Source organism: Lepidochelys olivacea, assembly GCF_965140295.1.
Source record: "Lepidochelys olivacea isolate rLepOli2 genome assembly, chromosome: 14".
Taxonomy (NCBI): domain Eukaryota; kingdom Metazoa; phylum Chordata; order Testudines; family Cheloniidae; genus Lepidochelys; species Lepidochelys olivacea.
The window spans coordinates 45,577,152-45,594,592 of NC_140424.1; the positions used below are offsets into that span (position 1 = coordinate 45,577,152).

Sequence of the window (17,441 nt, forward strand, 5' to 3'; positions counted from 1 at the left end):
CAGGCTGGGAGCAGGGAGGGGCAGGGCTGGGGGCGGGGAGCTGCGAACGCCCCGGGGCAGTGCCGGAGGGGGGGAGGTGCTATTAGCCGAGAAATGCCCTTGTGGGGGGACCCGCGTCACCAGTTACCAGGCAGATCGGGCTGCAAAAGGTTAGAGCTGCCCCACCCCATCCCCCGCCCCCTCGCCTGCGCCCAGCGCCGGAGCAGCGCCCCTGGGGGCGGGTGGGGGCAGCGCAGGGAGGGTCACACGACCCCCCCCCCCCCAGCTGCTGCAGGGTGCCGCGCGGACCGGTCCGTGGCTTCTGGGAACCCCCTTCCCCCTCCGCCCCCCGGGGGGGATCCCTGCGCCCTTCAGTGCCACATTCCCCGCTGGCTGCCCAGGGCCCCGCGCCAAGGAGTTCCCCTGAGCAGCCTCTGGACTGCGCCCCCCCCCGGCGCCCCCTCCCCCAGGAGCCCCCCATGCGCCCCTGGACTCTGGACCGTGCTGGCCCCGCTGCGCCCTCCAATGCCCAGATGTTCCCCTTCCCTGAGAGCCCCCCCACCCCCTGAACCCGCCAGCCCCCCTGCCCAGCGCTCCCCCCGTGCCCCAGGACACCCCCCTGCGTCCCAGGACACCCCCCTGCGCTCTCATCCCCTCCCCAGGGCTCCCCGTGCGCCCCTCTCCAGCGCGCCCTTGGCCGGGCAGGGCGCGGACGGTCCCTCCCCAGCTGCCGCTTTCGGTTTCTCTTCCCCCGCCGCTCAGAGCCGGGCGGGAGGCGCAGCGAGGCGGATGGCGCTGTTTGAAGTCTGCGGAGCCCCCCGTGGGGGCTGGGACTGGGCGCCCCCCGGAGCCGCCGCTGCGCCCCGGGGACCCGATCACTACAGCTTTGGCCTGCGGGCGCCCGAGCTGGCCCTGCCCACGGGGGAGCAGGTCAGTGCGGGGGGGGGGGTGAGAGGGCAGCGCCATACGGGGGGGGGCAGTGCCCGGGGGGGGCCTGGGCGGTCAGTGCAGTAGGGTGTGGAGGTAGGAAGTGGGGGCAATGCCCTGGGCATGGGGGGCAGGATGGGGCCAATGCCCTGGGGGTAGAGCAGAGGAGGAAGTGCCCTAGAGGTGTGGGGGGCGGGGAGGGGGTACTGCTCTGGGCCTGGGGGGCAGGGCTGGAGAGCCTCCCTCACCATCTCCCCCCCCCCCCCCGCCCCAGCCGGCCCAGTTCCTGCAGACGTACTCCGAAGAGGGCCGGGACCGGGTGCGGATCCAGCTGGCCCACGGCACCACGACCCTGGCCTTCAAATTCCAGCACGGGGTCGTCGTGGCTGTTGACTCCCGGGCATCGGCCGGCAGCTACATTGGTGAGACTAAGCCCCCCAGCTCTCCCCTCCTGGGCCACTTTCCCCAGTCCCCCCTCCCCAGCCCCTTCGAACTGGCTGGCTCCGTCCACCCCTCCCTCATGCGGGGTTGTGTCCAGGAGCCTGGCAGGTGGGAGCAGGTACCCAGAGCTCCAGCTCCCCATCCCACCCTGATCCCTCCACCCAGCACCTCCATCCCACCCCTTGGCCTAGACCTGACCCAGCTTGAGACTCCAAATGTGGCCCAATGCACCTGGAGGATCAGACCAGGTCCCCCCCTCTCCACCATGTCACCCCTCCCCCCAGCCATCTGCCCATGTCACACAGGGTCCGTCTCTCCTTCCCCACAGACTCCCTGGAGGCCAACAAGGTGATCGAGATCAACCCCTACTTGCTGGGCACCATGTCGGGCAGCGCGGCCGACTGCCAGTACTGGGAGCGCCTCCTCGCCAAGCATTGCAGGTACCCATCCGGGGAGGGGGGCAGGAAATGGGTGTCCAGGGCAGGGGACTTAGGAGATGGGTGCTCAGGGAGGGTCTGGTGTGTGTGTGGGGGTGAGTACTCAAGGAGGGGACCCCATGGTGGGGAGGGGTTTGAGGTTGGAAGCTCAGGGGGGCTGGGATCTGAGACTCACCCCATGGTGGGATCTGCCTCCCCCTGACTCCAGGCTGTACCAGCTGCGGAACAAGGAGCGGATCAGCGTCTCGGCCGCCTCCAAGCTGCTGTCGAACATGATGTGCGAGTACCGGGGCATGGGGCTGTCTATGGGCAGCATGATCTGCGGCTGGGACAAGAAGGTAGCAGCTGGGCCCCCTGCCCCAAGCCACAATGGGAGGGGACTCGGGGGGGGAACCCCATAGGCTGCCTCAGTGTCCCATAGCTAAGCCCTCCCGCATCCCCATCCACCTTCACCTCTACAGGGGATCCCCCTGGCTCAAAGACCCCCTGACACCAGAATCCACAGTCTCCACATTGGGTCCCCCCTTCCCTTTGAGGTTCAGGCCCCACAGACCTTCCCCCCACCTCTGATCTGACCCCGGCAGCTCCAGTCCCTCAACCCACCCCCAACCCCCACTCTGGTCCCAGCCACGTCTCACCAGCTGCCCCATCCCTGCAGGGCCCCGGCCTGTACTACGTGGATGATAATGGCACCCGTCTCTCCGGCCCCATGTTCTCCACGGGCTGTGGGAACACCTACGCCTACGGGGTGATGGACAGCGGGTACCGGCCCGACCTGAGCGTGGAGGAGGCCTATGACCTGGGGCGCCGTGCCATTGCCCAGGCCACCCACCGTGACGCCTACTCCGGGGGTGTCGTCAACAGTAAGGCATCAGGGCTGGGGTGGGGCCCCTGGGGGTGAGCACCAGGACACCTGGGTCCCATTCCTCCTCAGGGATGAGCCTCCTGCACTGCCATCCCAGATGTCTGGGTCCCAAAGAATCATAGAACTGGAAGGGACCTCGAGAGGTCATCTAGTCCAGTCCCCGGCATTCAAGGCAGGACTGTATTATCTAGACCATCCTTGACAGGTGTTTGTCCAACCTGCTCTTAAAAATCCCCAATGATGAAGACTCCACAACCTCCCTTGGTAATTTACTCCAGGGCTTAACCACCCTGACAGTTTTTCCTAATGTCCAACTGAAACCTCCCTTGCTGCAATTTAAGCCCATTGCTTCTTGTCCTATTGTCAGAGGTTAACGAGAACAATTTTTCTCCCTCCTCCTCATAACAACCTTTTATGTACTTGAAACGGTTCTCATGTCCCCTCTCAGCCTTCTCTTCTCCAGACTAAACAAACCCAATTTTTTCAGTCTTCCCTCCTAGGTCGTGTTTTCTAGACCTTTCATCATTTTTGTTGCTCTTCTCTGGACTCTCTCCAATTTGTCCACATCCTTCCTGAAATGTGGTGCCCAGAACTGGACACAATACTCCAGTCGAGACCTAATCAGCACGGAGTAAAGCGGAAGAATTACTTCTCGTGTCTTGCTTACAACACTCCTGCTAATACATCCCAGAAGGATGTTCGCTTTTTTTGCAGCAGCGTTACACTGTTCACTCATATTTAGCTTGTGATCCACTATGACCCCCAGATCCCTTTCCACAGTACTCCTTCCTAGGCCGTCATTTCCCATTGTGTGTGTACAACTGATTGTTCCTTCCTATGGGGAGTACTTTGCATTTGTCCTTATTGAATTTCATCCTATTTACTTCAGACCATTTCTCCAGTTTGTCCAGATCATTTTGAATTTTAATCCTGTCCTCCAAAGCACTTGCAACCTGTTCCACCTTGGTATCATCTGCAAACTTTATAAGGGTACTCTCTATGCCATTATCTAAATCATTGATGAAGATATTGAACAGAACCGGACCCAGAACTGATCCCTGCGGGACCCCACTTGTTATGCCCTTCCAGCATGACTGTGAACCACTGATAACTCTCTGGGAATGGTTTTCCAACCAGTTATGCACCCACCCTATACTAGCTCCATCTAGGGTGTAGTTCCCTAGTTTGTTTATGAGAAGGTCATGCGGGACAGTATCAAAAGCCTTACTAAAGTCAAGATATACCACGTCTACCACTTCCCCCCCATCCACAAGGCTTCTTACCCATCAAAGAAAGCTCTCAGGTTGGTTTGACAGGATTTGTTCTTGACAAATCCATGCTGACTGTTGCTTATCACCTCAAGTGCAGTCCTGCACTTAGGACGGAAGAATCCCATGCATCGCTACAGACTAGGGACCGAATGGGTGACAGTGGACGAGAAGCTGGATAGGAGTCAGCAGTGTGCCCTTGTTGCCAAGAAGGCTAACGGCATTTTGGGATGTATAAGTAGGGGCATAGTGAGCAGATCGAGGGACATGATCGTTCCCCTCTATTAGACATTGGTGAGGCCTCATCTGGAGTACTGTGTCCAGTTTTGGGCCCCACACTACAAGAAGGATGTGGAAAAATTGGAAAGAGTCCAGCAGAGGGTGACAAAAATGATTAGGGGGCTGAAACACATGAGTTATGAGGAGAGGCTGAGGGAACTGGGATTGTTTAGTCTGCAGAAGAGAAGAATGAGGGGGGATTTGATAGCTGCTTTCAACTACCTGAAAGGGGGTTCCAAAGAGGATGGCTCTAGGCTGTTCTCAGTGGTGGCAGATGACAGAACAAGGAGTAATGGTCTCAAGTTGCAGTGGGGGAGGTTTAGGTTGGATATTAGGAAACACTATTTCACGAGGAGGGTGGTGAAACACTGGAATGCGTTACCTAGGGAGGTGGTGGAATCTCCTTCCTTAGAAGTTTTTAAGGTCAGGCTTGACAAAGCCCTGGCTGGGGTGATTTAATTGGGGATTGGTCCTGCTTTGAGCAGGGGGCTGGACTAGAACCTCCTGAGGTCCCTTCCAACCCTGATCTTCTATGATTCAATGTCTTTTAGGTGTTTGTAAATTGATTGCTTCATTATTTGCTCCATTATCTTTCCGGGTACAAAAGTTAAGCTGACTGCTCTGTAATTCCCTGGGTTGTCCTTATTTCCCTTTTTTTTATAGATGGGCACTATATTTTCCCTTTTTGTCTTCTGGAGTCTCTCCCATCTTCCATGACTTTTCAAAGATAATTGCTAATGGCTTACTTGTCAGGGGTGAGCATCCTGCACTGCCATCTTGGATGCCTGGGTCCCATCTCCTCACTCTGGGGGGGTTGGAAGCACTGCTGGGCTCGCCCTAGGGATGCCCTTCCAGACGCCTGGGTCCCATGTCCTTACTCCGTGGGGGCTGGAAGCGCTGTGGGGCGCCCTGCTGGCTGCCCTTGACCCTCCCATGTCCTTCTCCCCCAGTGTATCACATGAAGGAGGATGGATGGATCAAGGTGGAAAAGACAGACGTCAGCCAATTGATCCACAAGTACCTGGAGGCCAGGAAGTGAGACAGGACAGCGACCAGAAGGCTCCGGATTCAGGGATGCAGGAGACTCAGGGCCAGCAGGGGATGCGGTTAACGGGTTTCTGTGTGTGATGCAATAAAGAGAAACAGTGAAAACTCCAATCTGTGGTGTCGATTTAAAGTGTCTCCCAGCTGCTGGGCCAGGAATGGGGGCTAAGGGGGGAAGGGGGACCTGGGCGGCTGATGAGGGGAGCTGCGTTTTACCATGAAGCAGAGGCAATGGGAGGCAGGCGCAGAAATTCACACGGGTTAGTGCAGCACCAGGAAAACCAGGAACCATTCGCCCAGCTCCGCTGGTGCCCCTCAACCCTGCTTTGCCAGCCCTGGGCTCCCTTCCAGCACCCATCTGTCAGCACCCCTCAGAGGGACCCTCCCCCGCTATTCCAGCCTGGGGGTCCCCCCATCCAGCTCTGCCCAAACTCACCTAGCACTGGGGTCTCGCCTCCAGTGCCCCTCAGTCCTGACCCTCAGCCCCCGCCCCCGACTGACCCAGGCTCTGCACCCAAAGGGCAGCGAAAGGAGCCCAGCCCCATGCCCCAGGCCGGATCCCACCGGGAGCCAAGGTTTGAAGCAGAATCTCAGACTCGCACCCAGGGGTGTCTTTAACCCGCGGGGATCTGACCGCGTCGGACCCCAGACTCCCTCGGCGGCTCTGTCCCAGGAACCACCGGGGGGGCTGCACGGGCCAGCCGGAGCTCGTGGGGAGGGGGGCGCAGGTCGGCCCCGGGCCCCCCGGCCGGAGGATGCTGCGAGCCGCCGGTGCAGGGAGCCGGGACCCGGAGCAGCCCAGAGGCGGCGGCCGGTGCAGCCCGGGCTCCCCCTGGCGGCCGCAGCCGGCAGCAGCAGCGGGCGGGGCCCGGGAATCCCCCGAAAGCGAAACCGGGCGGGCTCGCGCGGGGTCCGGGCGCTGCGGACCCGGGAGAAGGAGCCGGAGCCGGGCCGGAGCCGGAGGTACCGGCCGGGGGAGCAGGCAGGGGGTGCCGGGGGCTGATGCATTGCCCGGGGGGCAGGAGCTCGGGGGCACGGTCGGGCCGGCAGCAGCGGCGGGGTTTGGGGGGGTTGATTTCGGGGGGGCGTTTACTGGGTTTTATTCCAAGTTCCCCTGGATTCCCTCCCCAGGCGGCGCGTCCCGCCCAGCGCCCCCAGTTTGTTACTGGTGCAGGCGGGGACGGGCCCCCAGCCTGACTGGTGCGTACTGGGCTGCCGAAGGGTTGGAGATTAGGGGGCACGTTGGGGTGGGGGCGGATGGGGGCAGCGGGTGAGGGCTGGGGCTGTGAATACAGGGCTGGGTGTCACGCAGCATTTGTGGGGTGTGGGTTAGGGGCTGCAGTGTGGGGAGCCCTGGGGTGGATCGGGGGGGGGATTGGGATGCAGAGAGTAGGGCAGATAGGGATGGGGATTAGTTGGGGGCAAGCTGGAAATTGGGGGGCTGAGGACATGGGCGTCCATCAGTGCATGAACCCCCCGATTAACTGCTCCCCTCTGCTCTCTCTCTGCAGGCCCTGCCGCTGCCATGCCACTGCCCCTCACCCTGCGTCTGGGCTGCCCCCTGCTGCTCTGCGACCTGGCCCTGCTGGCCCTGCTGGGCTGGGGCGCCCCCTCGCTGGCCTCCCTGGGGCTGCCGGCCACCTGGCTGGAGGCTGCTGTCCGTTTCCTGGGGCTCTGGGGGGCCTGGGGGCTGCTGGCCCCGGATCGGCCCCGCCTGTCTCCCCCCAGGGCCCTGGCTGCCCTGTGCCTGCTGCCCCCCTTGTACCTCACCCTGCGGAGCTGCCTGCCCCTGCCCAACGTGCCCCCCGCCCTGCTGGCCGGCGCCCCCTGGGCCTGGCTGCTGCTGAGCTATGGGGCAGTGGGGCTGGCCCAGCTCACCTGGGGGGCTCTGGGGCAGAGGGACAGGGCTGGGGGACCCGGCGCTGAGGACACAGAGCGGGAGTCCAGGGCCACCCTGCGCCGGCTGGTGGGGCTGTCCCGGCCTGACGTGCCCTTCCTGTCCGGGGCCTTCGTCTTCCTCACCCTGGCTGTGATCGGTGAGTGGGCCGGGGGGGCATGGAACCCGCCCCGCGTGGGAATTCCAGGGGGCAGGATGCCCAACCCCATGGGATATGTGGGCCAGGGGCTGGACAAGCCCAGTGGCGTGATACAGGGTGACGAGGGGGAGACGGGGGGGAAGGGGCCTTGTTTTCTCTGGACCTCTGGTCCCTCCAACACTACCCGTGTCTCTGAGACAGGCGAGACGTTCATCCCCTACTACACGGGGCGCGTCATCGACATCCTGGGCCGCGCCTACGACCCCGACGCCTTCACCACCGCCATCGGCCTCATGTGCCTGGCCTCCTTCGGCAGGTGAGACCCCCTGGCCCTGGGGAGAGACACCCCGCCCCAGTGCCCCTCACGGGACCCCCCCACTGCCTCTGTGGGACACCCAGCCCTGGGGAGACCCCCCCATTGACCCTATGGGACACCCAGCCCTGGGGAGACCTCCCCAGTACTCCCCATGGGATCCCCAGCCCAGGGAGATACCCCCTCCAAGCCTTGCACTGCGCTCTTCTAGGGAACCGAGCCCTGGGGGTGATTTCCCCCCCATCACTCCCACCCAGCTCCCACCAGAGGGGAACCTGCGGTGGATTACAGGATAACCCTTTCTCAGAATGAACGTCTGTCTGTCCGTCCCCTCCCCCAGCTCCCTGGCCGCCGGCTGCCGCGGGGGACTCTTCATGTTCACGCTCTCCCGGCTCAACATCCGCATCCGCCAGCTCCTCTTCTCCTCCCTGGTGCGCCAGGACCTGGCCTTCTTCCAGCAGGTCAAAACAGGTGGGTCCCTCCCCCACAGCACCCTGGCACCCCCTGGCGTCCCCTCCCCATAGCAGCCCAGCAATCCCTGGCACTCCCTCCCCAGCACTCCCCTCCCAGTGCACTCCCAACCCGCCCCATCCCCTCATCTCCCCCCCCAGGCATCTGCTCCTCCCTTCATTCCCCACTCCTGTCTGGCTCCCTGCAACCCCCACCCCCAGAGAACTGGGGACCCCTCTCCGGGCAGATCCGTGTCTCACCGTGTCTCCCCCGCCCCCCAGGAGACCTGACCTCGCGTCTCTCCAAGGACACCACCATGATGAGCCGCTCGGTGCCGGCCAACGCCAACATCTTCCTGCGCAGCCTGGTGAAGGCGCTGGGGCTGTACGGCTTCATGCTGGGGCTGTCCTGGCGCCTGACGCTGCTCACGCTGGTCGAGACCCCCCTCACCATGGCCGCCCAGAAACTCTACGACACCCGCCACCAGGTACAGGGCAGGGGAGACCCCCCTTACCCTCCTGATCCTGGGGAGATGCCCCTGAGATCCTGTGACCCAGAGCCCTCCAGGGCAGTCCCTTTATGGAGCTCCCCTCTCTGATCCCAGAGGGGGTCACCCTCCAGTGGAGCGTTTCTGGAGGGTCCCGCGGGGCTGTTCTTGGCCACGGGCTGTCCAGGGTCGTTCACAGAATCTCAGGGTTGGAAGGGACCTCAGGAGGTTCTAGTCCAACCCCCTGCTCAAAGCAGGACCAATCCCCAACTAAATCATCCCAGCCAGGGCTTTGTCAAGCCTGACCTTAAAAACTTCTAAGGAAGGAGATTCTACCACCTCCCTAGGTAACGCATTCCAGTGTTTCACCACCCTCTTAGTGAAAAAGTTTTTCCTAATATCCAACCTAAACCTCCCCCACTGCAACTTGAGACCATTACTCCTCGTTCTGTCCTCTTCTACCACTGAGAATAGTCTAGAGCCATCCTCTCTGGAACCACCTCTCAGGTAGTTGAAAGCAGCTATCAAATCCCCCCTCATTCTTCTCTTCTGCAGACTAAACAATCCCAGTTCCCTCAGCCTTTCCTCATAACTCCTCATGTGTTCCAGACCCCTAATCATTTTTGTTGCCCTTCGCTGGACTCTCTCCAATTTATCCACATCCTTCTTGTAGTGTGGGGCCCAAAACTGGACACAGTACTCCAGATGAGGCCTCACCAATGTCAAATAGAGGGGAACGATCACGTCCCTCGATCTGCTGGCAATGCCCCTACTTATACATCCCAAAATGCCATTGGCCTTCTTGGCAACAAGGGCACACTGCTGACTCATATCCAGCTTCTCATCCACTGTCACCCCTAGGTCCTTTTCCGCAGAACTGCTGCCTAGCCATTCGGTCCCTAGTCTGTAGCAGTGCATTGGGTTCTTCCATCCTAAGTGCAGGACTCTGCACTTGTCCTTGTTGAACCTCATCAGATTTCTTTTGGCCCAATCCTCCAATTTGTCTAGGTCCCTCTGCATCCTATCCCTGCCCTCCAGCGTATCTATATCTCCCCCCAGTTTAGTGTCATCTGCAGACTTGCTGAGGGTGGGTGCAATCCACGCCATCCTCCAGATCATTTATGAAGATATTGAACAAAACCGGCCCCAGGACCGACCCCTAGGGCATTCCGCTTGATACGGCTGCCAACTAGACATGGAGCCATTGATCACTACCCACTGAGCCCGACAATCTAGCCAACTTTCTACCCACCTTATCGTCCATTCATCCAGCCCAGACTTCTTTAACTTGCTGGCAAGAATACTGTGGGAGACCGTGTCAAAAGCTTTGCTAAAGTCAAGAAACAACACATCCACTGCTTTCTCCTCATCCACAGAGCCAGTTATCTCGTCATAGAAGGCAATTAGATTGTCAGGCATGACTTGCCCTTGGTGAATCCATGCTGCCTGTTCCTGATCACTTTCCTCTCCTCTAAGTGCTTCAGAATTGATTCCTTGAGGACCTGCTCCATGATTTTTCCAGGAACTGAGGTGAGGCTGACTGGCCTGTAGTTCCCCGGATCCTCCTTCTTCCCTTTTTTAAAGATGGGCACTACATTAGCCTTTTTCCAGTCGTCCGGGACTTCCCCTGATTGCCACAAGTTTTCAAAGATAATGGCCAATGGCTCTGCAATCACATCCGCCAATTCCTTTAGCACTCTCGGATGCAACGCGTCCGGCCCCATGGACTTGTGCACGTCCAGCTTTTCTAAATAGTCCCGAACCACTTCTTTCTCCACAGAGGGCTGGTCACCTCCTCCCCATGCTGTGCTGCCCAGTGCAGCAGTCTGGGAGCTGACCTTGTTCGTGAAGACAGAGGCAAAAAAAGCATTGAGTACATTAGCTTTTTCCACATCCTCTGTCACTAGGTTGCCTCCCTCATTCAGTAAGGGGCCCACACTTTCCTTGACTTTCTTTTTGTTGCCAACATACCTGAAGAAACCCTTCTTGTTACTCCTAACATCTCTTGCTAGCTGCAACTCCAGGTGTGATTTGGCCTTCCTGATTTCACTCCTGCATGCCCGAGCAATATTTTTATACTCATCCCTGGTCATTTATCCAATCTTCCACTTCTTGTAAGCTTCTTTTTTGTGTTTAAGATCAGCAAGGATTTCACTGTGAAGCCAAGCCGGTCGCCTGCCATATTTACTATTCTTTCTACACATCGGGATGGTTTGTCCCTGTAACCTCAATAAGGATTCTTTAAAATACAGCCAGCTCTCCTGGACTCCTTTCCCCCTCATGTTATTCTCCCAGGGGATCTTGCCCATCAGCTCCCTGAGGGACTCAAAGTCTGCTTTTCTGAAGTCCCGGGTCCGTATTCTGCTGCTCTCCTTTCTTCCTTATGTCAGGATCCTGAACTCGACCATCTCATGGTCACTGCCTCCCAGATTCCCATCCACTTTTGCTTCCCCTACTAATTCTTCCCAGTTTGTGAGCAGCAGGTCAAGAAGGGCTCTGCCCCTAGTTGGCTCCTCCAGCACTTGCACCAGGAAATTGTCCCCTACATTTTCCAAAAACTTCCTGGATTGTCTGTGCACCGCTGTACTGCTCTCCCAGCAGATATCAGGGTGATTGAAGTCACCCATGAGAACCAGGGCCTGCGATCTAGTAACTTCCGTGAGCTGCCGGAAGAAAGCCTCATCCACCTCATCCCCCTGGTCCGGTGGTCTATAGCAGACTCCCACCACTACATCACTCCTGTTGCTCACACTTCTAAACTTAATCCAGAGACTCTCAGGTTTTTCTGCAGTTTCATACCAGAGCTCTGAGCAGTCATACTGCTCCCTTACATACAGTGCTACTCCCCCACCTCTTCTACCCTGCCTGTCCTTCCTGAACAGTTTATATCCATCCAGATCTGGGGAGCAAGTTAAACCCCAGGCTGGTTAAGTCTGCAAGTGACCCCGTGATGGAGGGCGGTGGGTACTGATGGGGATGGTCAGTCATACACAGCGAGCAGGGTCCTTGGTGAGCTGGGCCCATTCAAACAGAACTGCGAGCTCCCTGGGACAGGGCCCATCTTTCTGGTCTGTGTTTGTACAGTGCCTAGCGCAGTGGGCACCTGGGCCAGGATGGCTGCAGGGCCCTATTGTAATTCAGATCACACAGCCAAGTGCCAGGTCAGACACCTCGGAGCCAGCGATGCGGGTCACACTTGGTTGGGCTGGGGGCTCTGTCCGAGGAAGCAGGGACTGGGCAGGAGAGAGAGGTCACGGTGGATGAGCAGCTCTCAGCGTGATGCTGTGGTTAGCAGGAGGACATGACGCTGGGCTATATAAAGCTGCCTTGTAGTGTAGAGACTCTAGGAGCTCAGGCCGAGATGTTTAAAGGTATTTAGGCATCGCTGCACTCAGCCCTGCAAGGCCTGATTGATTTAGGAGCTTGTCTCATTTTCAAAAGGGAGCCCAAATCCCCTTGACTGTGCCTAACCCCCTTTTGAAAATGATACTAGGCTCCTAAATCAATCAGGCCTTGCAGGGCTGAGTGCAGCGACACCTGGCCTCTGCAAACCTGGCCCTCCAGCTGCGTAGTTTATCCAGGGGAAACTTGATCCCCATCTGAGAGAACCCACATGGGGAGCAGATTTCTGAGCACGGGGGCTCTTCAATCTCACCGACGAAGCAGAACAGAGCTAGTGGCTGGAGCTGAAGCGAGACCAATTCAGACTAGAAATAAGGTGCCAGTTTTTCCCCAGTGGGCGGGATTAGCCTTTGGACCAGCTGCCGCAGGGATGAGGTGGATTCGAGTGTCTCCTTCTCAGAGTCCCCCACCAGGCAGGTTACGGGGCTAGAATCCGGGGGCCCGGGTGCGACTCGCTGGCCGGGGCGATGCAGGAGCCCAGACGCGGTGGGCGGTTGTGACCCCTCTCTCCCCAGGCCGTGCTGAGGGCGATCCAGGACTCCCTGGCGCGCTCCGGTGAGGTCGTGCGCGAGTCCGTCTCCTCCATCGAGACCGTGCGCAGCTTCGCCACCGAGGAGGAGGAGTCGGGGCGCTACGAGGCGGCGCTGGCCGAGACCCACCGGCTGAAGAGCCGCCGTGACCTGGAGAGGGCGCTCTACCTGCTCTTCCGCCGGGTGAGCCGGGGAGGGGGACCCAGGCGTCCGGGGGAGGCAGTTGTGGGGGTGGGGGGAAAGAAACCCAGGTGTCTGGGGGAGGTAGTTCTGGATCTGATGGGGGAGCTGGGGAGGGGACCCAGGCATCCGGGGAAAATGGGCATGATTCGATAGGGGAGCCAGTGAGAGGGGACCCAGGTCCCGGGGATGGTAGCTGATTATTCAGGGACAGGGGTGTCCAGGGAATGTACTTTGTGACTCAGTGGGAGGGGGGACCCAGACATCCGGGCATGGCAGTTCCTGATGCAGTGGATTAGCTGGAGAAGAACAAGGGACCGAGGCGTCCGGGGAAGACAGGTTCATGGTCTGATGTGAGCTGGGGAGCAGGGCATTTTGCAAGCAGACAGGTGAGCTGAGGGTGGGGGAAGGGGGACCCAGGCATCCGGGGGAGCTGCTGTTCATGCAGCCAGCCGGCGGCGGGGCTGAGGGATGCTGATTTCAGGCTTGGAGCACCCCCCTGCCCTGCTCCCCACATGACTCTTGTCTCCCCCCAGCTGCTGCAGCTGGCCGTGCAGGTGCTGATGCTGTACTGCGGGCACCAGCAGATCCATGCCGGGCTCCTGACCAAGGGCAGCCTGGTCTCCTTCATCCTCTACCAGGGGGACGTGGGCAGCTACGTGCAGGTGAGGGGCCCTGCGCCAGGGACAGGGCCGTAGAAGGGTCACAGTGACTATTTCATCCTCCTCTGTCTGTGCATCCATCCCTCCACCCACCCCTCCCCATGCCCGCCCACCTTTCTATCCCTCCCCACTCCCGCCCACCCTTCCATTGTGAAGGGGGTGTGACTCACCCTGCTAGCACCTCCCACTGGCTGTCCTGGGGATTAGCTCTGCTCACCGGTGCGCCTTCCTCTGGTGGTGTCTTGCCACCGTCACTTCTGCTCCAGGACCCGTGTCATTCCAAGGACCACGACGTCCTCTCCAGGACACGGCTCGCTGGCCATGCCACACTCGGTGCTCCCCCCGCTTCCAGGGGAAGGGCAGTCCACTGTCCAGCCACTTCCCTCAGTGGCAAGAGGTGGGGGGTGACACCCAGGCCCATCCACTACTCCGGGTCCCAGCCCAGGGACCCTGTAGATGGCACCCACATACTGCATCCCCTCTAGCTCCTCAGCACTTCTCCCTGGGCCACTTCCCTGCAGGCCCTTCACCTTCTCCGCCCCTCATCTCCAGGCCACAGTCTGCCAGGAACTTGCTCTCGCCTCCTGGCAGCCAAGTCTCCCTCCTCAAGCTCCAGGGAGCAGCTGAACCCATGCTGCCCTGCAGCCCATCTTATATGGGCCTGCCCAGCCCTGATTGGCTGCTCCTCGCAGCCCCTCTCCTATTGGCTGCTTTCTGCTCAGCCGCCCCTGGACTCCATTAACCCCTTACTGGCCAGCGTGGGGTGGGCGCCCCATCACACCATCTACCACTCCACGCACCCATCCCTCCACACACCTGACCCTCTGGCCCCATACACACTCCTCTCTGCATCCATCCAGCCCTGCCTCATCCGTCCCTCTGTCTGTGGGTATGTCTACACGACAGACTCTGCCAGGGTAACTACAGCAGCGTAGCCCCCTGGTGTAGACGCAGCCTGTGCCGATGGAAGGGGTTTCTCCATGGTTGTGGGAACTCCACCTCCCTGAATGATGGTAGCTACATCGACAGAACCAACCGTCCCTCGGCCTAGCTGGATCTGCCCCGGGGTTTTGTCACCACAGCTACAGTGGCCAGGATGTTTCACACCCCTGTTAGCTGGCTGTGTCGACCTAACATTTAAGTGTAGGCCAGTGTCACGGAGTCCCCGGGCGATGCTCTGGAACTGCTCCCCATGAAGCCAGGCAGGACTCTGGGGAAGTCTCCTTTCTGTGAGCAGCCTGTCCCCAGGGCAAGCAGCTCACCCGGCTTCCACCTTCCTGGGTCTGACCTTGGAGCATTCAGCCTCCTCTGCCCCTCCGTGCGCTTCCCACAGCGAGTCCGCCCAGGCGGAGTCTTGGGGAAGCCAGAGGGTCCTGCCCCCCAACTCCGCAGTCAGACGGGACTCTCAGCCAGCCAGTGAAACAGAGGTTTATTAGACGACAGGAGCATGGTCTAACACAGAGCTTGTAGGTGCAGAGAACAGGACCCCTCAGCTGGGTCCATTTTGGGGGGCAGTGAGCCAGAAAACCACGTCTGCCCTTCACTCCATGTCCCAGCCAGCCCCAAACTGAAACTCCCTCCAGCCCCTCCTCTTCTGGGCTTTGTCCCTTTCCCAGGCCAGGAGGGCACCTGTTTCCTTTGTTCTCCAACCCTTTAGCTCTCACCTTGCAGGGGGGAAGGGCCCAGGCCATCAGTGGCCAGGAAACAGGGTGTCGGCCATTCTCTGTGTCCAGACCCCTGCACACACCTGCCCTCCAGGGCTCTGCAATGATCATACACCCTTACCCCACCCCCTAGATACTTAAGAACTGCCTAGGGGAAACTGAGGCACCCCCACACTATTCAGAGGAAACATTAAGAACAGTCCCACTTCGTCACAGCCGGTCCCCTGACTTGCTCTCCCCTCTTGCCCCAGACCCTGGTGTACATGTACGGGGACCTGCTGAGCAATGTGGGGGCGGCGGAGAAGGTGTTCGAGTACCTGGACCGGGAGCCGGCCGTGCGCACCGACGGGACGCGGGCGCCGGAGTCGCTGCAGGGACACGTCTCCTTCCACAATGTCTCCTTCTCCTACCCTTCCCGCCCGGACCGCCAGGTCCTAAAGGTACCTACAGCGAGGCGGCTACACCCGACCCCCAGCTCATGGCCCCAGGGCTCCTGGGCCTTCCTCCAGGGAGGGGATCCCCCTGGCTCCCAGACACCCACAGCCCCATGGCTCCTGGCCTGTCCCCCGGGGAGGGGATCCCCCAGCTCAGAGCCACCCCCCTGCCCCAGAGCTCCTGGCCCTTGCTCCCAGGAGGGATCCCCCCTTGCTCACAGACCCCCCCAGTCTCCAGCCCTCCATGCTCCCCGTGCGACTGGCACTCTGCAACTCTCCCCGCTGTTCCAGGCCGTGTCCTTGGAGCTGCGCCCCGGGGAGGTGACGGCGCTGGTGGGGCTGAACGGCAGCGGGAAGAGCACGTGCGTGGGGCTGCTGGAGCGGTTCTACGAGCCCCAGGCCGGGGAGATCCTGCTGGACGGGGCGCCCCTCCGGGAGTACGAGCACCGGTACCTGCACCGCCAGGTGAGGGCAGCAGGGGCAGGGTCTGGGCTGCTGCTCACTGGGTGTGACGAGTTGGGCAGGTCTCAGCCCATAACACCATCCCCTCTCACCGTCAGGTGGCCCTGGTGGGGCAGGAGCCCGTCCTCTTCTCCGGCTCCATCCGGGAGAACATCGCGTACGGGCTGGGGGCCTGCGGGGAGGAGCAGGTCACCAGGGCGGCCAGAGCGGCCCACGCCTCCGGGTTCATCGCGGAGCTCGACAGTGGCTTTGAGACAGGTGAGTCACCACCATCCATGCTGCAAGGGCTTCTGGGAAATGTATCCCCCCCCGTAACCAACTAGCCCCCACTCCCCTCCCAGAGCCAGGGAGAGAACCCAGGGATAGAACCCAGGAGTCCTGGCTCCCAGCGCCCCCTGCTCTAACCCACCAGCCCCCACTCCCCTCCCAGAGCCGGGGAGAGAACCCCGGAGTCCTGACCCCTCCCTCTCTCTCTCTGACCCCCTGCAGATGTGGGGGAGAAGGGTGGGCAGCTCTCAGCAGGGCAGAAGCAGCGGATCGCCATCGCCCGGGCACTGATCCGCCAGCCGGCCGTGCTGATCCTGGACGAAGCCACCAGCGCGCTGGACGTGGAGAGCGAATGCGCGGTGAGTGGTGGGGGCGGTGGGATCCGAACTCCGAGCCTGGCCGGGTGCAGATGGATCCTAACGGGGCTCTGCTCCTCCCCCTAGATCCGGCAGTCGGTGCTGAGCCGGGGGCCCCGGACGGTGCTGGTGATCGCCCACCGCATGCAGACGGTGGAGAACGCCGACAGGATCGTGGTGCTGGAGGGCGGGGCCGTGGCCGAGGAGGGGACGCACGCCGAGCTGATGGGGCGCGAGGGGCCCTACTACAGACTGGTGCAGAGAGACCTGGCCGAGTAGCCCACTGCCCCGGGGAATAGCCCAACGCCAGCCTCACGGCCCTGCCCCCTCCTCCCGCCGGCCCAGTGTTACACGGAAAATATTGACAGAGTCTGATCAGTGTATTATGTTGGGTCTCTGGCTTTATCGTCTGTTTTAGGGTTTCGGTTCTGTGCCGAGGGGTGTCCCGGCCGGGGGGGCAGGCGTGTTCGACTGGCTGAGCGCGAGACGAGTGTTTTGTAAAATACATTAAAGGGGTGAAACGTCCGAGCGGAGTCTGGGATGGCCTTTGGCTGGAAACGCCGTCGCTGGTCTCGTGGCCCAGCTCAGGGCTGCAGTTCGCTCTCGATTGAACCAGTCCATGGCTGTAACGCTCCACGGAGTCAGTCGTGTGTCACGAAGAGCGTGGCCTCCCGGTCAGCCTGGCGCTCGCCGACCCCACGGCGCGCTGTGAGTTGCCGGGTCAGGGCGTGGCTGGGGCTCGGCCCCGGGCAGTGCCAGCTCGCGGCTGCAGAGAGCCAGCAGGAGGCGCTCCAGGCTCTGAGCAGGGCCGGTGGGGGCTGGGGGTCTGTCTCACAGTAACAGCAGCTGCTGCCTCTCAGCGCCAGGGGCCGGTGTCACTCCTGGTTCATTCCCCGCTGGCAGAGCAGAGCTGATCCTGGGGAGGGGGCCGCAGGCCGGCAGGCAGTCCCTGGGTCGC

At 60.8% G+C, this 17,441-nt stretch overlaps 2 protein-coding genes across 2 annotated transcripts; both read left to right on the top strand.

Moving 5' to 3' along the window:
• Window positions 1–458: 458 nt before the first annotated feature.
• PSMB8 (proteasome 20S subunit beta 8) lies at window positions 459–5,354 on the top strand (the record flags this gene model as incomplete). Its single annotated transcript, XM_084648331.1, is given in 7 exon segments — window positions 459–541; window positions 543–909; window positions 1,181–1,328; window positions 1,676–1,787; window positions 1,993–2,122; window positions 2,443–2,647; window positions 5,147–5,354. Coding segments are annotated over 7 exon segments (1,134 nt in total). The 3' UTR covers window positions 5,236–5,354.
• Window positions 5,355–5,980: 626 nt separating this feature from the next.
• TAP2 (transporter 2, ATP binding cassette subfamily B member) lies at window positions 5,981–17,008 on the top strand. The gene is made up of 12 exons (XM_084647554.1): window positions 5,981–6,203; window positions 6,752–7,276; window positions 7,478–7,592; window positions 7,930–8,060; window positions 8,321–8,526; window positions 12,444–12,641; window positions 13,175–13,303; window positions 15,216–15,404; window positions 15,690–15,863; window positions 15,959–16,118; window positions 16,350–16,486; window positions 16,571–17,008. Exons 1-12 carry the CDS (start codon window positions 5,996–5,998, stop codon window positions 16,760–16,762), a joined length of 2,364 nt encoding a protein of 787 aa, XP_084503680.1. The 5' UTR covers window positions 5,981–5,995; the 3' UTR covers window positions 16,763–17,008.
• Window positions 17,009–17,441: the final 433 nt, after the last annotated feature.